The following is a 23167-nucleotide window of genomic DNA, read 5'->3' on the forward strand; positions in this document are numbered from 1 at the left end:
CATTTAAGAAAAGCTTCCCAAGACTCACTATTTGGCAAGGTGAAGTAGGTGATTTGTCAGGAGTCCCAGAGAAGAGATTGGTGCTGGAAAGATGTTGGAAAAGGCAGCTCAGAAGGAAATTTCTAGTTCTGTTCTTGAAGAAGAATTGAGAATAAGAAATGATTGCTAACAATCCAGAGTCATCAGGAAAGGGAGAGCTGGGTCAGGTCACATGGAACAAGTTTAATACACCTAATAGGCAAGCCAGCCAACTAGGCAGAGTGAACGAATTAAAAGGAAGAGGAGGAGGAGCTGGTACCAGTTCCCCCGGCCCCCGAAGCTTGAGACACTTAAAACGATAAGTTGCCATCTTTTCTGCTCCCTGTGGATAGGTGGAAGACGTGCAATGAGGTGGAAGTTCATAGAGAGGAGGCATGAACTGTTAGCCAGGTGCGACGCTGAGTGGAGGACTGAGTTCCCACAGCCCTCCTACTGCTCCACACTGCTGCCAGAATCAAGCAGCAGCCTCAGTGAACCACTGGGGACCTAGAACAGGACTCACCAGTCCTAAAGTCCTTCATCGGACATCTGTGAGGCTGGCTGAAGGAAACAAAGGAAAGCACGGGCCACTAGTGACCTCTGGTGGAAATGGCTTTCTAGTGACCTCTGGTGGAAGCTGGCGTTGGGGGATCTTAGCTATTCTGAGTAGGTTCGTTGTCCTGGGGAAATAAATAGCAATGGCATATTCAGCTGGTTTATTTCCAGGCGAGTGAACGAGGAACCTGTTAGATATGGTATCCAGAGAGTGAAAACATAGCAGGAATTCTTTATACTTTGACTCAAAATAAGTTGACTAATGGTCTGGGAAAAATATGAACAAGTAACTTGTCAAAGATATTACCTGCACCAGAAGAGTGTTAGAGCAATGGTCTCTTTGGCCAGTGGGGAACTGGCTCATTAAGAGTGAAGAGCAAATGGACATGATGACAGTCATGTGGAATGGCCTTGCTGTGTGCTGATATTCCTGTTAAAGGTCTTATTATGGAAGACGCTGCTTCCCCTGAAATCTGAGCACACGTCAATGTCCCGAGTCTTACAACTCCCTCTTCCAGTGGATGTCTGTGCTAAGTGCTGGCAAATACTATTGAGTTGTGAGGATGCGGATGTGACAGGCATTTATTGGTATAGGTCTTTGAAGTAGGACTAATCTCAAGAAAGGTCCAAGCCCAACCCAGAAGGTCAACATCAAGCTGCACTGGGCACTGCACATATCTCTGCTTTGGGGGCGTGTTTTCAGAATATATAATTTTGACAGGGAGACAACACAAAGGCAGGGAAGGCCTGATTGGAGTCTTATATGTATGTGCTCATATTTGGGGCTAATAATGGAGTTAAATTAAATGGAGACTGGAGGGTAGAAAGTGAAGCAAAGATGAGAGTTTTAAAGAGAGCGAGATGATGCATAAGTAAACAGAATCAGCATCGTCAAGCCCTGGGCAACTGTCATTTCTGGCAGCAGCGCTCTGGCAGTCCGTGTCTCATCTTACCCGTGTGGCAGAGGTGTCACCTGCCTTCTTTCATTATTCAGCCTCCACCACACACCCTGCCTTGTTTGCTGATGCTGTTGTGCAGCTTGGCAGGTCTGCTTTTCTTAAATTTGTTACACCTCTCTTCTCTGTGTCATTTCAAGGATGTAAAAATAGTCCCTAAAGAATCCATTTGTGAGAAATCCACTCTAGTTTGAGATTTCCAGCACTCAGGTCTCCATGAGTGGGCAAAAGCTGGCCTTAAGATAACAGTTTGCTAGCTTGCTCCGCGTTATTTTTCTTTAAGATACCAATTAAACCACACATTACATTTATCACTGACACTTCCCTTTTAGCATTCCCTTGGAGGCGTATGGTCTTTGGCTCTGAGACTGGACACTTGAGAGGTCTATTCTACAAACCAATTTACTTACCAAAGATGAGCTAATTACTTTAATCTGCTCCAAAGCTTCTGTCAGGCTGTCTTCAATCTCAGCATCATCTAAAGAGAAGAGGTCCCCAGCTTTTGAAAGATCTTTTTGTCCCAAAACCAATCTGAAAAGTTGATGCATTGTGAGGTGGATCAGTTGGCTTTCTGTGAATCCAAGGCCATGGTCAGTTATCAGGGTTAGAGATGGAAAACCATGTAGCAGTTGGTACACTTCATATTCCATGAAGAGCCATGGTTCTGCAGGCTCTAAGGTCTCCTTTGGCAGTCTCTGTAAATGAAACAAATGACAGAATATGAACAGTGAAGTAATGACAGATGAGATAGATAGATAGATAGATAGATAGATAGAAAGATAGATAGAAACATATACATAGAACAATTAATTCTTGCTTGGTGGCATTTGAATGAGCTCTTCTTTATTATTTTTTATATCAGAAAATTCTTTCCTTTAAGAAATTATCAGATTTCCTCCTAATTTAATTTGAAGCTTTGAAAAAGCAACTTCAGACTCACATTTTCTCCTGCTATGTCTTTCCCACACCCTTCATCCCACTTTCCTCAATGAGACAGGTAAAGAAGCAAAAGAACAACAAACAACTCCAGTTGCTAGATCCTCTGCAAGCAGATACCATGGCAACTAAGCTGCAGTGGTAAGGGAAAGGCCAGAGTAGGAAACGCTGTCTGCCTGCTGCCCATTACTCTAGAACCTGACATAGGAATCAGTTCACTCTCCTGGCTGCACATCTCAGCTTTATTGACAAGAGAACGTCCTTTTTACCTCAGTCTACAAGGTTATCTACTTACTTTAATTCTGTGTACTCTCTAATGAAATAGTGGTGAGGTAAAGAACTTTGCCTCGGTATGTGGGTTAGGGAGATCTCTATTAAAATTCAACTTGGAATGGTGACACTAAACATGATAGTATTGCAATGCAGGCCAAACAGGAAGGTCTTTGGGATTGGGTATCCTCCCTTTATTACCTTGGGTGGAATGATACCATTCCACCAACTTCTCCACTATGGAGCAGTCTGTAGAGAACAGAGTGAGGGACAAGTTGGGTACTCGGCTATTCTCTTCAGTTCCCTTTTGGGGCTCATGAAACTATAGATTATTTGCATTAGTAGATATGTTAGCTGTCATTTAACAGCTAGAGATGATTGATGACTTCCCTAAGGTCCCATAGTCATTATTGTGCTGCTCGTCTCCTGCCTCCAGGTGAGTGGGCTTTCCACCACAGTTTACAGTGAAGTGGATTCTCTTCATACATGCAAGTAATTTGTAAAAGGGTAGGAGCCCAGTGTGAGTTGCTTAACAAGAGCAGTGGATGATTCTGGCCATGATTTCAGTGTGAATGGGTTCCTTGGAATGAAAGTGAAATGAGAGAGACTTCTGTGGTTGCTATCACCATGGGAGCACCTCTCCATGCTGTATCAGTCTTAAAGTTCCAAGATACTTACTCTCTATCCACTGTGGGATCTAACCACGAGCCAAATCTTTCACAGGAAATTCAAGTCAATCTGTGGCACTTCAACTATTCATGGGCTACTATTTAAATTATTTCAAGGCTGTTATTATCTATTTATTGTATATTTTTTATACTGCCTTCAAGCTTTAGGAAAATAAGGTTCATTCTGGCCAGGCAAGCAGGTAGGCTAACACACCAGACCTTCATGTCCGCACTGGCTGGGTTTGTGTGTCAACTTGACACAACTGGAGTTATCACAGAGAAAGGAGCTTCAGTTGGGGAAATGCCTCCATAAGATTCAGCTGTAAGCCATTTTCTCAATTAGTGATCAAGGGGGGAGGTCCCATTGTGGGTGGTGCCATCCCTGGGCTGGTAGTCTTGGGTTCTATAAGAAAGCAAGCTTAGCAAGCCAGGGGAAGCAAGCTAGTAAGTAACATTCCTCCATGGCCTCTGCATCAGCTCCTGCTTCTTGCCTTGCTTGAGTTCCAGTCCTGACTTCCTTTGGTGATGAACAGCAATGTGGAAGTGTAAGCTGAATAAACCCTTTCCTCTCCAACTTGCTTCTTGGTCATGATGTTTGTGTAGGAATAGAAACCCTGAGTAAGACAACATCTCCCTCAGCTACTCCAAATCCAATGCCCGAGTCAAATCCCTACCTCTAAAGCAGACCACCTGCTTAGGACCCGTCCACACATGAGTCTTATGTCTAGTGGACTACACAGGTGTTCCCTTCCTAGCCTCCTTCTATCAACTGTTTGATTTATCCCCACCCTACTACTCCAGTCAGGGAAGCAGGTAAGTTTAGATCTAGCTGCAGATCTTCACCTCTTCTGTTCCTTCAAATCTAATCCCCAGCCTCATCCCCAGCCATTCACTAGAATGCCCGCTGTAGCTTTCCTTCCCCTTTGCAACCACCTTCTGTGGATACCATAGACCTTCCCTTTCTAACCTACCTCCCTTTGTCTCAGTCCCCAACTCTAGAAGGCACTCTTAGAAAGTCACAGGACACACTGATTAGGGAGGTAAAAAGGTTAACTTCATCTTTTCCTTCATTCTCCCAAGTCTAATCTTCCAGTCTCATCTCCAGCTCTACAACAGACCTTTTGCTATAGCCTTGCCTCACTCTCTGTCCCCATTCCCAGGGGACTAACTAAACAGATGCTTGTGGAACAGCCTGATTTCTTGCCTCCTGTGAACCCCCTCAGCCCATCACCAACCCATCCCCATTCTGAATACTCAGAAACACATTTTACCTGAAATCCCCAGTGGCCACACGATTAGGACCCCCAGAATATTTCCCTACTAGGCAACACAAAACCACCGCAGTCTCCCAAAACCAGAGAGGAAAGAGAAGCCAAGGAACAAGACACCCAACAAAGACAGGGCCAGATACAGCACCTAGAATTACAATCTTCCCAATATCAAATGCCCAGACGACAGTGTAAAAGTGCAGTCAATAATAGTCAGGATAATATGTCTCCACTAGAGCCCAATGCCACAGCAGGCCCTAGATATTTCAGCATAGTTGAAGCATGAAAAAGACCTTGAAACTGCCTTTGCAAACATGCTAGAGGTATATAAAGAGGAAATGAATAAATTCCTTAAAGAAATCCATGAAAACAGAAACAGTGGAAGGAAATGAATAAGACCATCTAAGACCTGAAAGTAGAAATAGATCAATAATGAAAACCCAAACTGAGGGAAATCTGGACAAGAAATCTTTAGGAACTTGAACAGGAACCAGAGAGCCAAGTTTCACAAGCAGAACACGAGAGATGGAAGAGAGAATCTCCAACGTGAAATCATGATAAAATAAATGGATGGAGCCGGGCATGGTGGTGCACGCCTTTAATCCCAGCACTTGGGAGGCAGAGGTAGGCGGATTTCTAAGTTCGAGGCCAGCCTGGTCTACAGAGTGAGTTCCAGGACAGCCAGGGCTATACAGAGAAACCCTGTCTCAAAAAAACCAAAAAAAAAAAAAAAANCCAGCCTGGTCTACAGAGTGAGTTCCAGGACAGCCAGGGCTATACAGAGAAACCCTGTCTCAAAAAAACCAAAAAAAAAAAAAAAAAAAAAAAAAGTCAAAGAAAATGTTAAATCTAAGAAAACTCCTGGCACAAAACATCCATGAAATTTGGAACACCATGGAAAGACCAAATCTATGACTAATAATAGAAGAAGGGAAAAAAAAAAACACAGATCAAAAGCACAGAAAATATTTTCTACAAAATCGTAAAAAAAAAAAAAAAAATTTCTAGCCTAAAGAAGGAAATGTCTACCCAAGTACAAGAAGCATACAGAACATCAAATAGATGGATCACCAAAGAAAGTCCCCTTGGCACATAATATTCCAAACACTAAATATACACAACAACAAAGAATATCAGCAGTCGCAAGAAAAGAAGACCAAGTAACATTTTGATAACTATTTTGGTTGCCAGCTTGACTATATTTGGCATTAACTAAAACCTCAAAATACTGGACACACATATGAGGTATTTTTGCTTAATTAAATCATTTGAAATGGGAAGATCAACTTATATTCCCAATATCTGAGGAGAGAAGAAACAGTTTTAATTCAGACATTAAGTGGAAACATCCATTTCTAATCTGGTCCATATATTCTATTGAAATCCTATGTAAAGACATGGAAGAAGAAAGCTTCACTCTTAGCCTGTTTGCTCTTGCCATTACTAGCAAGTTCATCACTTTATGGGCATAATAGTCTACATTTTCAGAACTCAAGCATATACCATATATCTAACCTAATGGACTGAACAACTACTGGATTCTTAAACTTTTTTTTTTTTCATAGCAGCTGTTGCTGAATTAGCTGTACCACAGCCTGTAAGTCATTTTAAGAAATATTCTTTCTCTCTCTCCCTCCTTCACCCTCCCCCCTCTCATCTATCTATCTATCTATCTATCTATCTATCTATCTATCTATCTATCTATCTATCTATCCATCTGCCTACCTATCTATATATCTCTATACAGATAACCCTATCTAGTCTTTCCATAAGGTCTGTTACTCTAGAATACCCTGACTAATACAAAACCTAAGTTCCAAACACAAGTTCACCCAAGTTTGTAGAAGAAACACTACTATAGCTAAAATAGCATATTCACCCTCACATACTGATACTGGGAAACTTCAATACCCCACTCTTGCCAACAGACAGTTTTTTCAGACCAAACTAAATAAAGAAATGCTGACACTAACAGCATTATAAACAAAATAGATCTAACAGATATTTACAGGGCATTTCACCCAAACACAAAAGAATATATCTTCTTCTCAGCATCTCACAGAATTTTCTTCCAAGTCAACTACATACTCAGACAGAAAATCTCAATAAATACAAGAAAATTGAACTAACTCCCTGCATGCTATCTGACCACCATAGATTCAAGCCAAGTATTAACAATAACAGAAATAACAGAATAGCTTATACATTTATGAAAACTGAGCAAATCTCTAGGGAAATAAGAGAGAAAAATCAAAGACTTTCTAGAATTGGACAAAAGTGAATACACACCATGCCCAAACTAGTGGGACATAATGAAGGCGATTCTAAGAGGCAAGAACTCTTAGAAGTGACGACTTAAAAAATTGGTAGAGATCTGATATTAGTAACTCAATAGCACACCTCAAAGCACTAAAAGAGAAAAAGAAGAGAAAGTCCATCCAAGAGGAGTAGAGAGTAAGAGGTAATCAAACTCGGGACTGAAATCAATAAAACAGAAGCAAGCAAGCAAGCAAACAAACAACACAAACCAATATAAAGAGTCAATGAAACAAAGAATTGGTTCTTTGAGACAATCAATAAGATTGACAAACCTTTATCCAAATTAACTAGATGTCAGAGAGAAAAATCCAAATTAACAAAAGCAGAAATGAAAAGCAGGATATAACAACAGACACTGAGGAAATCCTGAGAACATACTTTAAAAACCAGTACTGAAAAATCTGAAAATAACAGATAATTCTCTCAATTCATAACACTTACTAAAGTTAAATCAGGAGCACATAAGCGATTTAAACAACCTCCAGTGAAATAAAAACAATAATTAAAAGTCTCCCAACCAAAGGAAGCCCAGGGCCAGATGGTTTTAGTGCAGAATTTATCAGACTATCAAAGAAGAGTTACAATGTTCATTAATTCATTCCACAAAATAAAAACAGAAGGAACATTGTGCAATATATTTTATGAGGCTGCAGTTAACCTGATACCCAAACCATATAAACATCCAGCAAAGAAAAATAACTCAAGACCAATTTCCCTTATGAAGATAAATGAAAAAATACTCAATAAAATACTTGAAAACCTAATATAAGAACATGTTAAAAAAAAAAAAAAAAGATCATCCACCATGATCAAGTAGGTTTCATCCAAGAGATGTAGGGATGGTTCAACATATATAAATCAATAAATGTAATTCATACACATAAACAAATTGAAAGACACAAAGTACATGGTCATCTCAAAAGATGCAGAAAAAGCTTTTGACAAAAATCCAACACAACGCTCTTTTGTGAAAGAAGTCCTGGAGAGATGAAGGATACAAGGGACATGCTTCACTATATTAAAGACAGCATCCAACAAGCCCAGAGCCTACATCAACTTAAAGGCAGAGAAAAACCCATTTCCATTAAAATCAGGAACAAGCTATGTTTGTCTGCTTTCTCCATATCTATTTAATATAGTGCTTAAAGTCCCAGATAGAGCAATAAGGCAACTGAAGGAGATCACGGGGTTACAAACTGGAACGGAAAGCATCAAAGTTTCTTTATTTGCTGATGACATGATAGCATAGACAAGCAACCTGAAAAATTCCACCAGGGAACTCCTACAGCTGGCAAACACTTTCAGCAAAATAGCTGTATACAAAATTAATTCACAAAAAAAATTAGTAGCCCTCCTTTATACAAATGACAAATGGACTGAGAAAGAAATCAGGAAAACAACATCTTTCACAATAGTCTCAAATAATACAAAATGTCTTGGAGTAATTCTAACCAGGCAAATGAAAGACTTGTATAAAAATCTCACGTCTCTGAAATTGAAGAAGATATGAGAATATGGAAAGATCTTCCATGGTCATGGATCCGTAGGATTAACATAGTAAAAATAGCCATCCTACCAAAGGCAATCTACAGATTCAATGTAATCCACATCAAAATTCTAGCATAATTGTTCACTGATCTTGGAAGAATAATTTTCAACGTCATATGGAAACACAGACACACACACACACACACACACAAACACACACACACACACACACACCAGGATACCTAAAAAATAAAAAGCTGGAATAATAAAAGAGGTTTCGATTCCCAATTTTAAGTTGTGCTACAAAAATATAATAATAAAAATAGCATGATATTGGTAAAAACTGATATGGTGATCAGTGGAATAGAATTGAAGACCCACACATGAATCCTCACATCTATAGCCACCTGATATTTGGTAAAGGAGCCAGAAACAGACACTAAAAAAAGACGGAATTTTCAACAAATGGTACTAGTCAAACTAGATAGCTGTATGTAGAAGAATCCAAATAGATCCATACTTGTTACTCTGCATAAAACTCAACTCTAAATAGATCAAAGACCTCAATAAAACCAGATTCATTGGTTCTGATAGAAGAGAAAGCAGGGAATAGCCCTGAACTCATTGGCAAAGGAGAATACTTTCTGAACACCATTAATGTAGAGGCTAAGATCGACAATTGTCAAACAGGACCTCTGGAATGAAGAAGCTTATGCATGACAATGGATGCCATTCGGACAAAGCAGCATGAGAAAAGTTTTGTTTTTGTTTTTTTTTTTTAACCATTGCAGACCCCATAGAGGGCTAATATCCAAAGTATATAAATAACTTAAAGAAAATAAGTAATCCAATTAAGATGGGGCAAGATAATTTATCAGTAAATTCAAACGTCCAAAAAAAAAAAAAAAAAAAAAACCAAAAAAACCCACTTAAAGTTCAACATCCTTAGCTATCAGAGAAATTGAAAGTAAAACTACTCTGAGACTCCATAAGATGGTTCATGTTGGCAAGACTGAGCTGTCACTTGTAAGGAGTGTGGGGAGCAAGGGGAATACACACTCATTGTTAGTGGGAGTACAAACTTGTACAGCCACTGTGAAAACCAGTGTGGTGGTATTTCAGAAAGATGGAAATTGATCCACCTGAAGATACAGTTATACTTCTCTTGGGTATATACCCAAAGGATGCTTCATCTTACCATACTTGCTCAACCATGGTCATTGCTGCTCTGTTCACAGTGGCCAGAAATTGGAAACCACCAATTTCTTCTCTCAACAGAACGATAAAGAAAATTTGGTATATTTACACAACAGAGTATTACTCAGCTGTTATATTTCCAGGCAAATAGATGGAACTAGAATAAGTCTAAGTGATGTAGCCCAGAACCAGAAAGACAAACATGTTATATATTCACTAATATGTAAACAGTAGCTGCTAAATCAATGATAACAAGACTGCAATCCTACAGAAGTTAGGTACTGAGTAAGGGACTGGCAGGTACAGATAGATCTTATTAGGAACGGGAAATAGATTAGATAATTGTGGGTGGATGAGGAGCTGAAGTGAGAGGATTAAGTGGGGGAGGAGTGAGGAGAAGAATAGAGGGCAGAAATATGGGGAGAGACAGTTAAAACTAAGGGGCCTTTGAAAGGGTAGTATGAAATATAGTGAAAACCTAAAATATATACAGATATGAAGGCAATCTAAGCGATATCACCAAATAGTAGGGGAGACAGAGTTCCACCTGGCTGTCTCTTGTTACCAAAACAAGGCTTCTAGTACTAAGATTGGGTTACATCTAATCATGTTGTTTGCCAAAGTGGTCCCATGGGAATCTCAGAACAACCCAGGCTGTTGCCAAGACATTAGATTGCTCTTCACAAACTGGCAGCAAGGTCCCATTGCTAAAGACAATACCTACATGACTCATTAAACATGGAGAAATGGAGCTGGTGCCTACATAGAGTCTTCTCCCCTATGTTCTAGCATCTTTGTACATGTTACCAAAAGAGATACATCATGCAGGTTCTGTGTATGCTGCTTTAACCTCTGTGAGTTCATATGAGCGTTGCACATGTTACTTAGAGGTCCCTGTGTTCTTGGTGTCTTCAATCCCCTCTGGCTCTTACACTCTTTTTGCCTCCTTTTAAAACAAGTTTCATGGTCTCTGCTGGGACAGATTTTTGTGTGCTACCGAAAGAGACACACAAACACTAAGCCAAGCACACCCTTTGGTTTACAATGGTGTCATCCCTACGATAGATGCTAGAGCACTGGTTCTCAACCTGTGGGTCATGACTCCTGGGAAACACAGATGTTTACATTATGGTTCACAACAGTAGCAAAATTATAGTTATGAAGTAGCAATAAAAATCATTTTATGGTTGGGGAATCACCAGAAGATGAGGAACTGTATTAAAGGGTTGCAGAATCAGGAAGGTTGAGAACCACTGTGCTAGATCAATGGCAGTACACGGTTTAAAGTAAACAACTGAAGTTTGACTTCAGGCCCACTCATCAAGATGGAACACATTCCAACACTGCTTGGGTAACCTAGAACCTGATATAACATAGCCCAGGGGTCTAGGGTTAAAACCAAGTAATCCTGGTCTTTAAAGAAAAGAGTGGATACTTTGTTCCCTCTTAGAAGGGAGAACAAAATACCCAATGGAAGGAGTTACAGAGACAAAGTTCCGAGCCAAGACTGAAGGAAAGGCCATCCACCTCACCCGGGTTCCATCCCATAAACAACCACCAAACCCAGACACTATTGCATATCCCAATAAGATTTTGCTGACAGGACCCTGATATAGCTGTCTCCTGTGAGGCTATGCCAGTGCCTGGCAAATACAGAAGTAGATGCTCAGTCATCTATTGGATGGAACACAGGGTCCCCAATGGAGGAGCTAGAGAAAGTACCCAAGGAGCTGAAGGGGTCTGCAGCCCTATAGGAGAAACAACAATATGAACTAACCAGTACCCCCAGAGCTCATGTCTCTAAGCTGCATGTGTAGCAGAGGATGGCCTAATCTGTCATCAGTGGGAGGAGAGGCCCTTGGTCTTGCAAAGATTCTAGGCTCCAGTATAGGGGAATGTCAGGGCCAGGAAGTGGGATTGGGTGGGTTGGGGAGCAGGGGGAGAGGGGAGGGTATAGGGCATTTTTGGAGAGGAAACTAGGAAAGGGGATAACATTTGAAATGTAAATGAAGAAAACATCTAATTAACAAAAAATCTTTAAAAAACAAAAAAGAGCCAGGTATTGTAGCACATGTCTTTAATCCCAGCACCCAGGAGGCAGAGGCAGGTAGATCTCTGAGTTTAAGGTCAGCCTGGTCTACAGAGTGAATTGAATTCCAGGATAGTCAGAGCTACACAGTGAAACCCCCACCCCACCCCTCTCTCTTCATAGATCAGTTCCTTGTTCAGTCATCATTAGAGAAGCTTTGATGGGAACAAATACAGATCTCTCTCTCTCTCCCCTTCCCTCCCTCCACCCTCTGTCTCTCTGTCTCTCTCTGTCTCTGTCTCTCTGTCTCTGTCTCTCTCTCTCTCTCACACACACACATACACACACACCTTGAAACACTCACTCCTAAATGGGATGTCTATCAAATTCCTCCCCTCAGTGCCCATGAAACTGCAGAAGAGGAGGCAAAACTTGTAAGAGCCAGAGAGGACTGGAGACATCAAGAAAACCTGGCCTCTAAGCCAACATGAGCAAAGCTCCTAAGAACTCACAGAGACCCAGACAGCACGCACAAGCCTGCGTGGTTCTGCACCAGGTCCTCCGCATATATATTATGCCTTGCAGTTTAAGTGTTTTTATGGGATTCCTAAGAATGCAAATGAGTGGGTCTCTGATTCTTGTGCCTTCTCTTGGGCTCTTTTCCTTCTTGTCCAACTTTGACGTAATAGTTTTGTCTTATCTTATTTTGTTTTATTATTATCCCTGAGAAGCCTGTTCTTTTCTCCTGAGGTACAGAAAGGGAGTGGGTGAGGATGGCTTGGGTGGTGGGGAGGAACTGGGAGGTGTAGACGGAGGAGAAACTGTAATCGAAATATACTATGGGAGAAAATAATCTATTTTTAATAAAAAGCAGGAAAAAATTCAACAAGAAACATAAGGTTCTGCATGTCTTTATTTTGTGTTATGCGACATGCACACATGGGTAGACATTTTGCAAAGGTGAACTTATTTGATTTTTATAACAATTGTAAAAGGAGATATCATTCCCATTTTGCAGATGAGGTTTGTGAGTCAATTAAATAACTTGTCATACCACGTAGATATAATTTGGATTCAAAGACACCAGGGTTATGATCCAATTAAAAAAAAAAAAAAAGTTCTCTGTGTTACTGATGCCAAGGAAAATGTGCGGCCACTGTTAGGAACAAATTTCCCAGAGGCTCTCAACCTGTGGGTCATGACCACTGGGGGTGAATAATCTTTTCACAGGGGCTCAATATCAGATATCCTACATATCAGAAAATTACATTACAATTCATAACAGTAGCACAATCACAGTTATAAAGTAGAGACAAAAATAATTTTATGGTGTGTGTGTGTGGGGGGGGGGGTCACCACAGCATGAGGTTAAAGGGTTGCAGCATTAGGAATGTTGAGAGCCATTGCCTTAGAGGAATACTAACATTTCAGAATGAATGTGTGGGAAAAAGTGAGGCAGTGTGGGATGACTGTTTGTTCTGTATCCCTGTATCCTTGCCCATTTATACCCTGAGGTTGAGAAGAGCCAGAGAGCTGGAGAATCAGAAGAAAGCAGAGCTCTGGAATTTAAAAGGGGTGGTGGGCAAACTCTGAGGGAGAGGCGGGAGGGGCAGAGAGTGTATCCCAACACAGTTTGCACCCTGGAAAATGAGGAAGGGTGAATTGCCATCTCTTAAAAAGATGCTAGGTTAGTTCTCTAGCCAAGGTTTTCTTTTAACATATCTTTTCTCCAGTTGCAGACATGTCAAGAAATAATCTCGACAAAATAATAGCCAGAAACATAGATGGGATAGAAATGAGTTTTCCCCTGGTTATTCATTGGACAATGTCTGCCCTTCAGGGAGAGATTCAGTTGCTCCAGACACATCAGAGCTGGGATCTAAATAGTGGCAGAAGTACATGCTAAGGGGAGGAGCATCCGCAAGTGGTCCCCAGCTCCTTCCTGCTGTACGTGATGCCTGCTGTGCAGTGTCAAGGCATGCTTCCAACTTGATCTCCTGTTCTTGCATTCTCTTTATGTGAAAACATTTCTTTGGGCATCGTGATGTCAGTGTTGATTGTCAACTTGATGGAACTTAGACTCACCATGGAAATTAATCTCTGGATATGTCTTTGAGGAAATATCCAGATTAAGTCAACAGAAGTGAGGTGAGCCATTTTAAATCTGGGCTGCCCTGTTCCTTGAGCTGGAGTTCCAGACTGAATAAAGTGGAGAGAGCAAGCTGAACATAAGCGTTCATTGCTTTCTGCTTCCTGACCTTGGATGCAGTGTGACCAGCTACCTCCCGCTCCCGCTGCCAGACTTTCTCAACCATGATTAGCTGTATCCCCCCGAAACTGTGAGCCAAGCGAGGTCCATCTTAGGAGGGTGATTGAACTATGTAATCAGCAATGGAGCGATGACAAAGAGTTTAGTCTCCTGGGTGTTATAACAAAGAATGAGTGAGCACAAGAGAGTCAGAAGAAGGACACAATTAGCAGAAGATGACACAAAAGGCCCTGTAGAGCCATTGAGCCGAAGCCAAGATAGTCACTCAAGGCGAATGTGCTAAACTCAGAGTAAAGAATGCTTTTTAAGGTAAAGATGGGAGTCTAGGTTTGGTTTGTTCACTCCGAGGTTATACCATCATTAGGGTATACTTTTCCACAGCTTGTCTGCAAAATGGGACTAACTCGGTGCTATTCTACCAGGCTACAATCCTCTTGTTAAATGAGACCATGGGGTTGAGAAACTAATACCCCAAAATGCAGGTGCTAGAAGCTGCCTTGGAGTAACGTTTCACCATGACCTTGTGTCCTCTTGTCTTTGATTCCTATTTTCCTTCCCTCCCCGCAAAAGGCAAGCCACAGAAACTAGAATTTCTCTTCTCTAAGGTAGATCACAGACACTAGAGCTCCTGCCCCATAGCAAATCACAAATCCAGGGAACACAGCGTTCCTGATCGTAAGGCACTCTGGGAGGAGCTGGAATGTTACACAGAGTTTTAGAAAGATCTGAGGTGAGAGGCCTTGAAGGCTTGCCCCATTCAGTCCATTAGCCTTACAGCAGACCCTTTCTATCCACTTTATTGACACTGGTTATGCATCGATAAATCTAAGCTTAAAAAAAAATGAACCGATTACTCTTGAATTTCTGGGTCCCCGGTCTGAAAGTTCTTATATCACACAGAACTGTGATCAAATACCTCCCTTCCTTGCCCATCTTTTGATAAAGGGTGTGAGATGTGATCTTTCATGATAGGCAAGAAGTCTATACAGCCCCTACTTTTCCCCTACACCACCGAGAGCTGCTGTTTCCCACATTCCAGCATCATTCCGAATGCTTCCGAGTTTGGAGTCACTTGACTATGACAAGACATGCAAGGAAAACCTGATGTGTAAGAACAGTTGCGGAGTTGGGACAGAAAGCTGTAGGTCTCTGGGTACAAAGCCCTCTCAGGACCTTGCATAGACACAGACACTTTTCTGAATTAGGATTGGCAAAGCAGTTATTTATTTTCTGGTCAATGTTTTGCTTAGATGTCTGGTTTCTCCTGCTCGTTTATTTTGCAACTGAAACTGAAGACATGGCCAGAGTCTGATCAAATTTACCTAATTCTAACTATGTTCCTTTCCAGATATTGTAGTACTGTAGACCAGATATATGCACAGACATGCATGCTTGGTAGGCACATAGGTGCACACATGAAAGCATACATGTACATACATATGCATACTCAAATCCTATCTGTGCACTAAGCTCTTGGTTAGAAACTTCTCAGTATGCCCTTTATCTGTACAGGCAGATATAGAACAGGACCCACTCATTAATGCCATACCTGAGGTTACTCAATTTCTCTCATAATTTTCTTCCCCCAATGTGTATGTGAACCTAACTTGAGGCCTACTCTCTCTTAGTTTTAAATTTGTTTGCTTGCTTTTAAGGAGTTACTAGTTGGCAAGTTAACTTTCCTTAAAAAACAAAACAAAACAAAACAGGAGCGACTAAAGAGTTATGATTCTGAGTGCAGCTGCCCAACGCAGGGCTGTCCCCACAAACTCATTTTACCTGCGGGCTACTCCTCCAAGGCCACACTTGCTGTCCCTGGTTGAAAGCTTCAAGCCCAAACCCAGGCTGGAGGTGGCCGCCGGGCCCCAGCGCAGCTCAGTGACCCCCGCAGCCTTCCACCCGCCAGGGCGGCGTGGAAGAATTCCAGGAATGCAGCGGAAGCCACCGGCTGCTCCCTGGGCGGGTCAGGTGACCGGCTGCTTTGGCTCGGGGCAGAGCTACCTCTAAGCACAAAGGCAGCTCCAATAAGCCAGAGCTGCTGCAGACGGAGAAGACAGAACGCCCTGTGTTCGTGGAAATCTACACTTTCCTCCGAGATCGGGTGGGGGTGGGGAAGCCATGCAGGAAGCCGGTCTGGTTGGTAGGCCAGCTGGAGCCAGTGATGGGATGACCGGGCCCCCAGCTGGAGCAGGAAACTTAGTGAGACACAGGAGTTCAAAACACAGAGCCTTGTGTAGGTAGAGTCACAGCCTGGAAGAGGTGACCCTCTCCCCCTGCCTCTAGATTAAAGGCAGTGAAAGTTTGAGGGTACTAGGAGTTACTAGTGGAGGGCACAAAGTGGTTCCACGAAACCACACAACTTGGCACTCTATTTGGTGGAATTTGGGAGGTGGAATTTGATGGAATTTGATGACCATCTACATCAGTGGTTCGCAGCCTTCCTAATGATGAGACCCTTTGACACAGTTCCTCATGTTGTGGTGACCCCAACCATAAAACGGAAGCTACTTCCTACCTGTAATTTTGCTACTGTTATGAATTGTAATGCATTGCTTCTGTGAAACAGTCATTTGAACCCCCAAGGGGTCCCGACCCACAGGTTGAGAACTGCTGATCTTCGTAGCTCAAATATTATGGACTGCATTTTTAAGTATTGTTGCAGAGTCAGAAGAATGTTTATCATACTCAATCTGTTGACACCTTAAAGTGTGTGGGGGGGGCTTAGATTGCCCCTTTAAAATGGGGTCTTACTATGTAGCCTTGGCTGATCTAGACCTGACTCCTTATGTAGGTAGACAAGCTTGGCTTTGAACTCTCAGAGCTTTGTCTCTGCCTGGCGAGTGCTGGGACGAAATGTGTGTGTACCCTTCACCCAGCCTCTGAACTGTTTAAAACTGTAAAAAAAAATGGTTTTTATTTACATTTTTAAAGAATTTTATTCTTTTAAATCCACAATTTGCTCCTATAGTAGGTCTCTTGGCCATCAGACCCTCCTTTAGCCAGATTATAAAGGCACCTCTCCTGCAGGTAAATCTACTTTCAGGATAACAAAATATAGACAATGTCTTCCTGGGAATGCTCCCCACAAAGGTGGGTCAGGAGATACAGACAACGCTCTGAGAGAATAGTGCCACAACTCTGCCCAGATACTCGGCATTCAATCATATTTCTCCCTGTCCTCACAGGCAGAACTGTATACACAGAGTTCCATGACAGAGTGTCACGGAACCTGTCATTGCCCACAAAGTGTATTTTTTCTTCGTAATTTTCCCACTGACAAGATGACCACTCAAGGCTCCCACTTCGATGGACTAGCAGAGAGTTCTTCAGACTTTAGTTCTTCTGATGGCTGGGTTTGAAATGCTTAAATTTTGTTTAGTGTTCTTAAATGGTCCAAGCTTGTAGCATTTGGAATTTGACATTCCATAGACACCAGCCAGAGGATCAAGCTATAAGATCACCTGAAGAAACAGGCTCTCCAGTCTTGGCTACACCATGCTACAGTGGAGACTTGGGCCGTGAATTCGCCTCTCCCAGGCTGTATAAAGCATGAGTGACATCAGTTCTGTCCTTTGAAGCGGTCTACTGTTTCTCTGTACTGGGGATGAAACCTAAGCCCTCATGCACCTTAGGCCAACACTCTACCATTGAGCTATATCCTCAGCCTTGGTTTTACTTTTTATTTTAGGACAGTCAGTATCTCACTAAGTTGCCCAGCTTGGCTTTGAACTCACTCTGTAACCAGGTTGGCCTTGAACTCACAATCCTCTTACCTTAGCACCTGAGTAGGTGGATTAAAACTCCTGTGACCCCCCCCACCTCAACAACCCCAGACCCTGAGCATTTTACTCTTATAGAAAATTTCCCATCAGCAGATCATTACATCATAGCTTTTAAAAGTCGAAATTCCATGGTACGGTTAACTAAACCCAGTTCTTGGTATAAAGACCGTTAGGGTTGCTTGTTTGGTGTGTTTTCTGTTGCTGTCGTTTCTGTATTTTAGTTGTACTTTTCATTAATCGTAGACCTGGGTAAACTTCCTTTGTATCATGTGCATGTCACTAACTTTACGTTCTTGTAGATTTGGAGGCAACTCTTATTTCTTGGAGAAGAAGCCTTACTGTGGCGCTGCTTATCTCCGCCATGGCGTAATGATAACTGAGATTGTTTCCAGGTCAGAAACAGACTATGGTGCAATGTATCTTAGACTTTTCATGGCTGGATAATCCACATACCTGTGTTTTCCATATTAGTGTAATATTTACTCAGCTGTTTACCGGGCAGAAGGGAATGCCCTTCCAGGGAGCCAGAACTTTTCTAGGTGAACTATATTCATTGTTCACTTATAAATACATTAATAATTTACTCCACCGTGGGTCTGTAGATGCTGCTGCATGGAAGCGAGCACAGGGCCTCGGTCCCTTTAAGGTCGGAAAAGTGCCCTCAGAACACAGACAGGTCTCGAGGAGAAGATTTTGATCAGTAGCTCAGGAAGCCAATTTGTTCTGAGGTGTTCAAGCCTCTACCTTACAACCCAGGTGAGAATAGGTCTGACTGATTTCCCACTTCAGGAGATTCTAAAACAGCAAGGTCTATACTCTGAGCAACAAGACTGCATCAAAACATTTTCATTTAATTTACCTGAGTTAAAAATGCCTATTGACTAACTCAGGTCCATTTGGATGCTATGAAACATTGAATAAATTTCCCAGATAGATTTTTTTTTCCCTTGAAAGAAAGGATTAAAGATTCTATTGAAGAAACATCTTTTTCACACAGTGTGAAAAGACCACAGGCGTTCCCATGGGAATCACCCGAATCTATTTCAGCCCTTCCCACAGATGGTCATTGTTCCTGGCAGCTCTGCGTCCCTCTTCTGTGGCATGATGCTACATTTCACTCGTACCAAAAGCCTCCAATGCTCGATTATTCCAAACAGTTCTAAGATACTCAAACCTGAGGGGTTTTGTCAGACAGCTCAAATTTGTAGCATGCATATTGTTAAGAACATATAAAATAGCAATTTTACCATCTATTCATCGAAAGCTCAAAACGTGTAATTTTAAATACAAATTGCAAGCTTTGAACACAAATGGAGAAGTGTTGCCCTCCATGGACTATGAGGGGCAACTTCTCAAATCTAACAAACTTTCCAAAGCACAGCCTTTCAGGACGAATTCATAAGTATGTCCATTTTCATCTGGAACTTTCGACTTAGCAGGTCATATTTTCCTCTAGAACAACATATACCTTGTTTTTTTTGTTTGTTTTTTTTTTTTTGTTTTTTTAATCCATATTCAAAATCTATTTGGCTCGTTTTTCCAGGAAACAAACCCAAATTCTCAAACCATGAGGATACCCAGTGTTGAATGTATGACTGTGTCATTTAAATTTCCAATATTACTCCGCTGTATGAAGAATTCAAATCATTTCCTAGGTTTACAAAGTTTAAATTAAAAGGAAAAAAAAAAAAAAAGGATGCCACTGAACCCAATTGTTGATCATTAAACCAATTTGAACGTGCATTTGAAAGACCAAAGAAATAGCTATATTAGATCATGATTTGTAATATGCACACAGCAGCAGTGGTGAACCGCACTGATGAGTGTCCAGCCTCTGACTGGAACGGGGCTACTTAGCTTTCTGCAAAAACAATAGCAGGGACTGTTCCCCTGCTCATTGCAAAAGGCTTCTCAGGGTGAATGAATATGTGGAAAGAAGACCGCAGTTATGGAGTAAAACAATATGTACACAGTAAGTGTCCAGAACAACTATCTGGTCCTAGGGGCCTAGGGACATGTCTTAACCACCATAGAGAATTAGATACTCTTAGCTTAAAAACCGAAGTGTACACACACAGGGTCACGCACACAGCTTCTAGGCGCACTTTATCTGTATAATCAGCCAGCCCTTGGAAGTTTCTCTGCTCGACTTTTCCAGCCCTCCTCTGTTCTTGCCTGCCTGCAGTTTCTGGCCTTGACTTTGATTAGCTTTTGTTTCTGCTGAACAAAGGGACAGGAAAGAAGCAGCCATACCTCCTAGCACGGGACACTGGCAGGTGCAGGCAACAGAAGGCAAATGCTTGATCCCTTGGAACACTTCAGCTGGGACCCAGGACCATGCTCAGAGGCAGCCCTGCAGCGGCTGCCGGTCCTGGGTCCTGTCGGTGGCTGCTGGCACGTCGCTGTGAGCTTGTCATGCAGCGCTGCGCCTGAGTCCCTCCGGTGGACTCACCGTGTGGTATCAGGCGAATGAGTAACTTTCCTCCCCTTTCCAAACTTCTGTTTTAGATCTAACAATTGGCACCGGTTCCCTGACTTCCTCTGAAGACTTACAGCAGTTTCTCGGAGGCCAATTTGTAGTGTAAAAGACTTGGATTTGCTACCAACCAGTAATTTAGGTTCTGTTAATGAATAACTCACTTTAAAGAATCAAGGAAGTTTTAGGTTAATATCAGATTTTGGGGCATTTAGGAAGGCATGTGTGAAAGAGGTGGTATTTAAGTCAAACACGATAGAAGAAAAATACCATGTAGCAAGTGCCCGAAGGAGCAGCTTTATAAGTACTCTATCAGTATTGGTAGTGAGACACTGAAAGACTGACTGGAACATCCCAAGAACCCCTAGGAATGTTTTTAATCCAGTAGGGTTTCTTCTTGAGTCCATTAAAATCGCCCATTTTCTTTACCTTCCAAATTTGGAACTGTCTCTCAGACTTAATGCATAGGGGATTCCTTATGACCTACCCCGTGTTTCCATAGAGCTCTGACTTTTAAGGAGAATGCAATACCTCTAATGCATAAATTAATTGGTGGTGCCCAGTGGACCGATCCATCAGGAGGCTAACATTCTCTCCCCTAACAGGTATGAAATAGGCTTGCTTCCTTTATTGATCAGAGGTTTTTGCCTGCATAGAATACTCCTGAGACTTTCTAGAGCTTTCAGCCAAATTGGGTGAGTGCATTAGGGAAAAGCGGAGGGAGAAAACAAGATATAAGGTACACAACCAAATATATTGTATGTCTTTGTCACTGGCAATTATTACAAAAGCTACATTCAGATAGTGTGGATTACTCTTTCCTGTTTGCCACTCAGCATCCCATTATTCGAGTCAAAATTGCCCTCACTCTCCCCTTGGGAATCCACACTCTTTGGGTAGAGTTGATGAGTACACACAAGATGAGCCCTAATTGCTCCTAGCTAACCAGAGAATCATAGTGAGTGATTTAGGGAAGACATATGGACCCTTCCAACTCAATCAAACAACAGAGGTAAATGTTTGATCTCAGTGGGAATCATCTTTGTTGCCTATTTTGACGCCTGAAGATACCAAGTCATATTGCTCTTGCTGGATTGCCACTAAAAAGACCCAGTGGGTTCATTCGAGCCCTTACGCCAGCTTCTCCTAAAGATGCATCTTCCATGTGTGCCAACACATGTTTCATAATGGGAGTGATTGTGGCTTGGCTTTTCTGCTGCTTCCAGTGTGTGTGTGTGTGTGTGTGTGTGTGTGTGTGTGTGTGTGTGTGTAGGGGATAAAAACCTGTCAAAACTGTCTGCCTGACAAAACTGTCCTGATCTAGGTGTGTAGCTAGACTTCTCACAAGCATACCTTAAGCATTAGGGGGTGCATAGAGTCACCAGGACACATTTGTGACAAATGTCCCCGTTGTAAGGTAGCCGTGGCCCTCCACTGACAATCCACTGGAGAGGAAAGGCTTGAAAAGGAATGCAGTCCTTCAGTGCACCTTATATCTGGCTTCTAGAATGAGTTTTTCTCAACTTGTTCACTTCTCTAATACTTCCATTGTAAACTCCCCCTCCCCACCCCTCGACCTGGATGACAGCGTTTGGTATGAACACAAATAGATTTGACCACAAGAGCCTTGGGTACATGCAGGTTTCATCAATTTGTTTGGTTTCCCAGAGTTTTCTATGACCCTACTTTTCCCTCTACTTTTGTACAACTTGAAACAAACAACTGGAAACATTATCTCTAAACCATAAAGAGAGAAGGTGCTTCTTTTATAAAAGGGAAGGGGTAAATGCTAAGGTAACCTTACATGGATGAAGTACGGATAAGCACTAAATGTCCCTCAGTGACTAGTGTCTATGAGTAACTATGGGTGGTAGAGAGAGTATCTCACTGTGAAGTCCAAGCTGGCCTAGAGCTTTATATAGATCAGCTTGGCGTTGAACTCATGGAGATCCTCTGGCCTTTACATGACAAGTCCTAGAACTGCAGGCATGCACCACCGTGTATGTCTGAATAAGACTGGTTTTTGTTTATTGACTTTTACATTTTGTCAAGTGCACTACTTCTGTGTTCAGTCTCTCAGCTCAGCACAGAGTCCATTGCAGCCACACAGATGCAAAAATGTTCAAAGACTCCATTTTTTTTTTTTTTTTTTTTTTAGCTCAGCACCAAGGCACGGGGATCAAACTGTGGCAATCAAACTTCTTAAGAACTTTCAGGAGTAAGGCTGTGTGGGTGAGGTTTATTTAGCTTGTTTCACTAATAATAAAGGTTATTTTCATTAATATATGATGGTGAACACAATACCATTTACCACCCAATTCAAGAAGACTCATTATTCATTCCATTAAGTAGTTTTCCTGTGTAAAAAGCCTGTTCTACTTACCCGGCAATTAGATGGGGAAGGAGGGGACCATATTATATTCTCCTCTGTCCTTGTCTAACAATGTCAATGGCTCTCACAAGGTTCTATTTTAGATGCTTAACGTTTCTATGATCTGGGGTTGATAGCACTTCAAGGATTCATGGGATAGTCTGTATGTGTGAGTGTAGCTTTCCCTCCCTGAGAATGCAAGCTTTGTGACTTGCTTCTAACACATAGACCTTACCAGGCGGGTAGAATGCTATTGCTGCGGCTCTTTTGCTATCTAAGATGCCATCACGCTCCTGGGCTCAGTCTAAATATTCTTCTTTCTGGTTCAGTGAAGTAATTGTCCATGTGGAAAAGCACACAGGACAAGGAACTAGGAGTGGCCTCCAGGACCTAAGGGAAGCGTCGTCAAAAACGAATGAGAAACCAGGGCCTCCATTCCTACGGACACGCAGAAGTGGATTCTTCCCACACCGGAGGAATTCTCCAGCAGTGCTTTGAGGTGTGAACTCAGCTCAGCCGACACACTTGATTATTCTCCGGCAAGATCCTTAGCAACCTCATGCAA

The 23167-nt window shown here is 42.0% G+C and overlaps 1 protein-coding gene across 4 annotated transcripts in view; it reads right to left on the reverse strand.

The window, feature by feature from the left end:
- Positions 1-20313, reverse strand: part of Veph1 (ventricular zone expressed PH domain containing 1) — a 209571-nt gene extending 189258 nt beyond the window's left edge. For 3 of the 4 annotated variants that reach the window (XM_021195529.2, XM_029537563.1, XM_029537565.1), the window contains exons 1-2: positions 20009-20313; positions 1940-2224 (exon numbers count right to left, since the gene is read on the reverse strand). In XM_021195529.2, the coding sequence (XP_021051188.1) occupies positions 1940-2179 (240 nt within the window). In that variant the 5' untranslated portion in view covers positions 2180-2224; positions 20009-20313. Of the gene's footprint in view, positions 1-1939; positions 2225-15752; positions 15872-20008 lie in introns of those variants that run through there. The other variant, XM_029537562.1, reaches the window with a different exon arrangement.
- Between the last annotated feature and the right edge of the window lie 2854 nt (positions 20314-23167).

The sequence above is a fragment of the Mus pahari genome, chromosome 4 (assembly GCF_900095145.1).
Source record: "Mus pahari chromosome 4, PAHARI_EIJ_v1.1, whole genome shotgun sequence".
NCBI classification, from domain to species: Eukaryota; Metazoa; Chordata; class Mammalia; order Rodentia; family Muridae; genus Mus; species Mus pahari.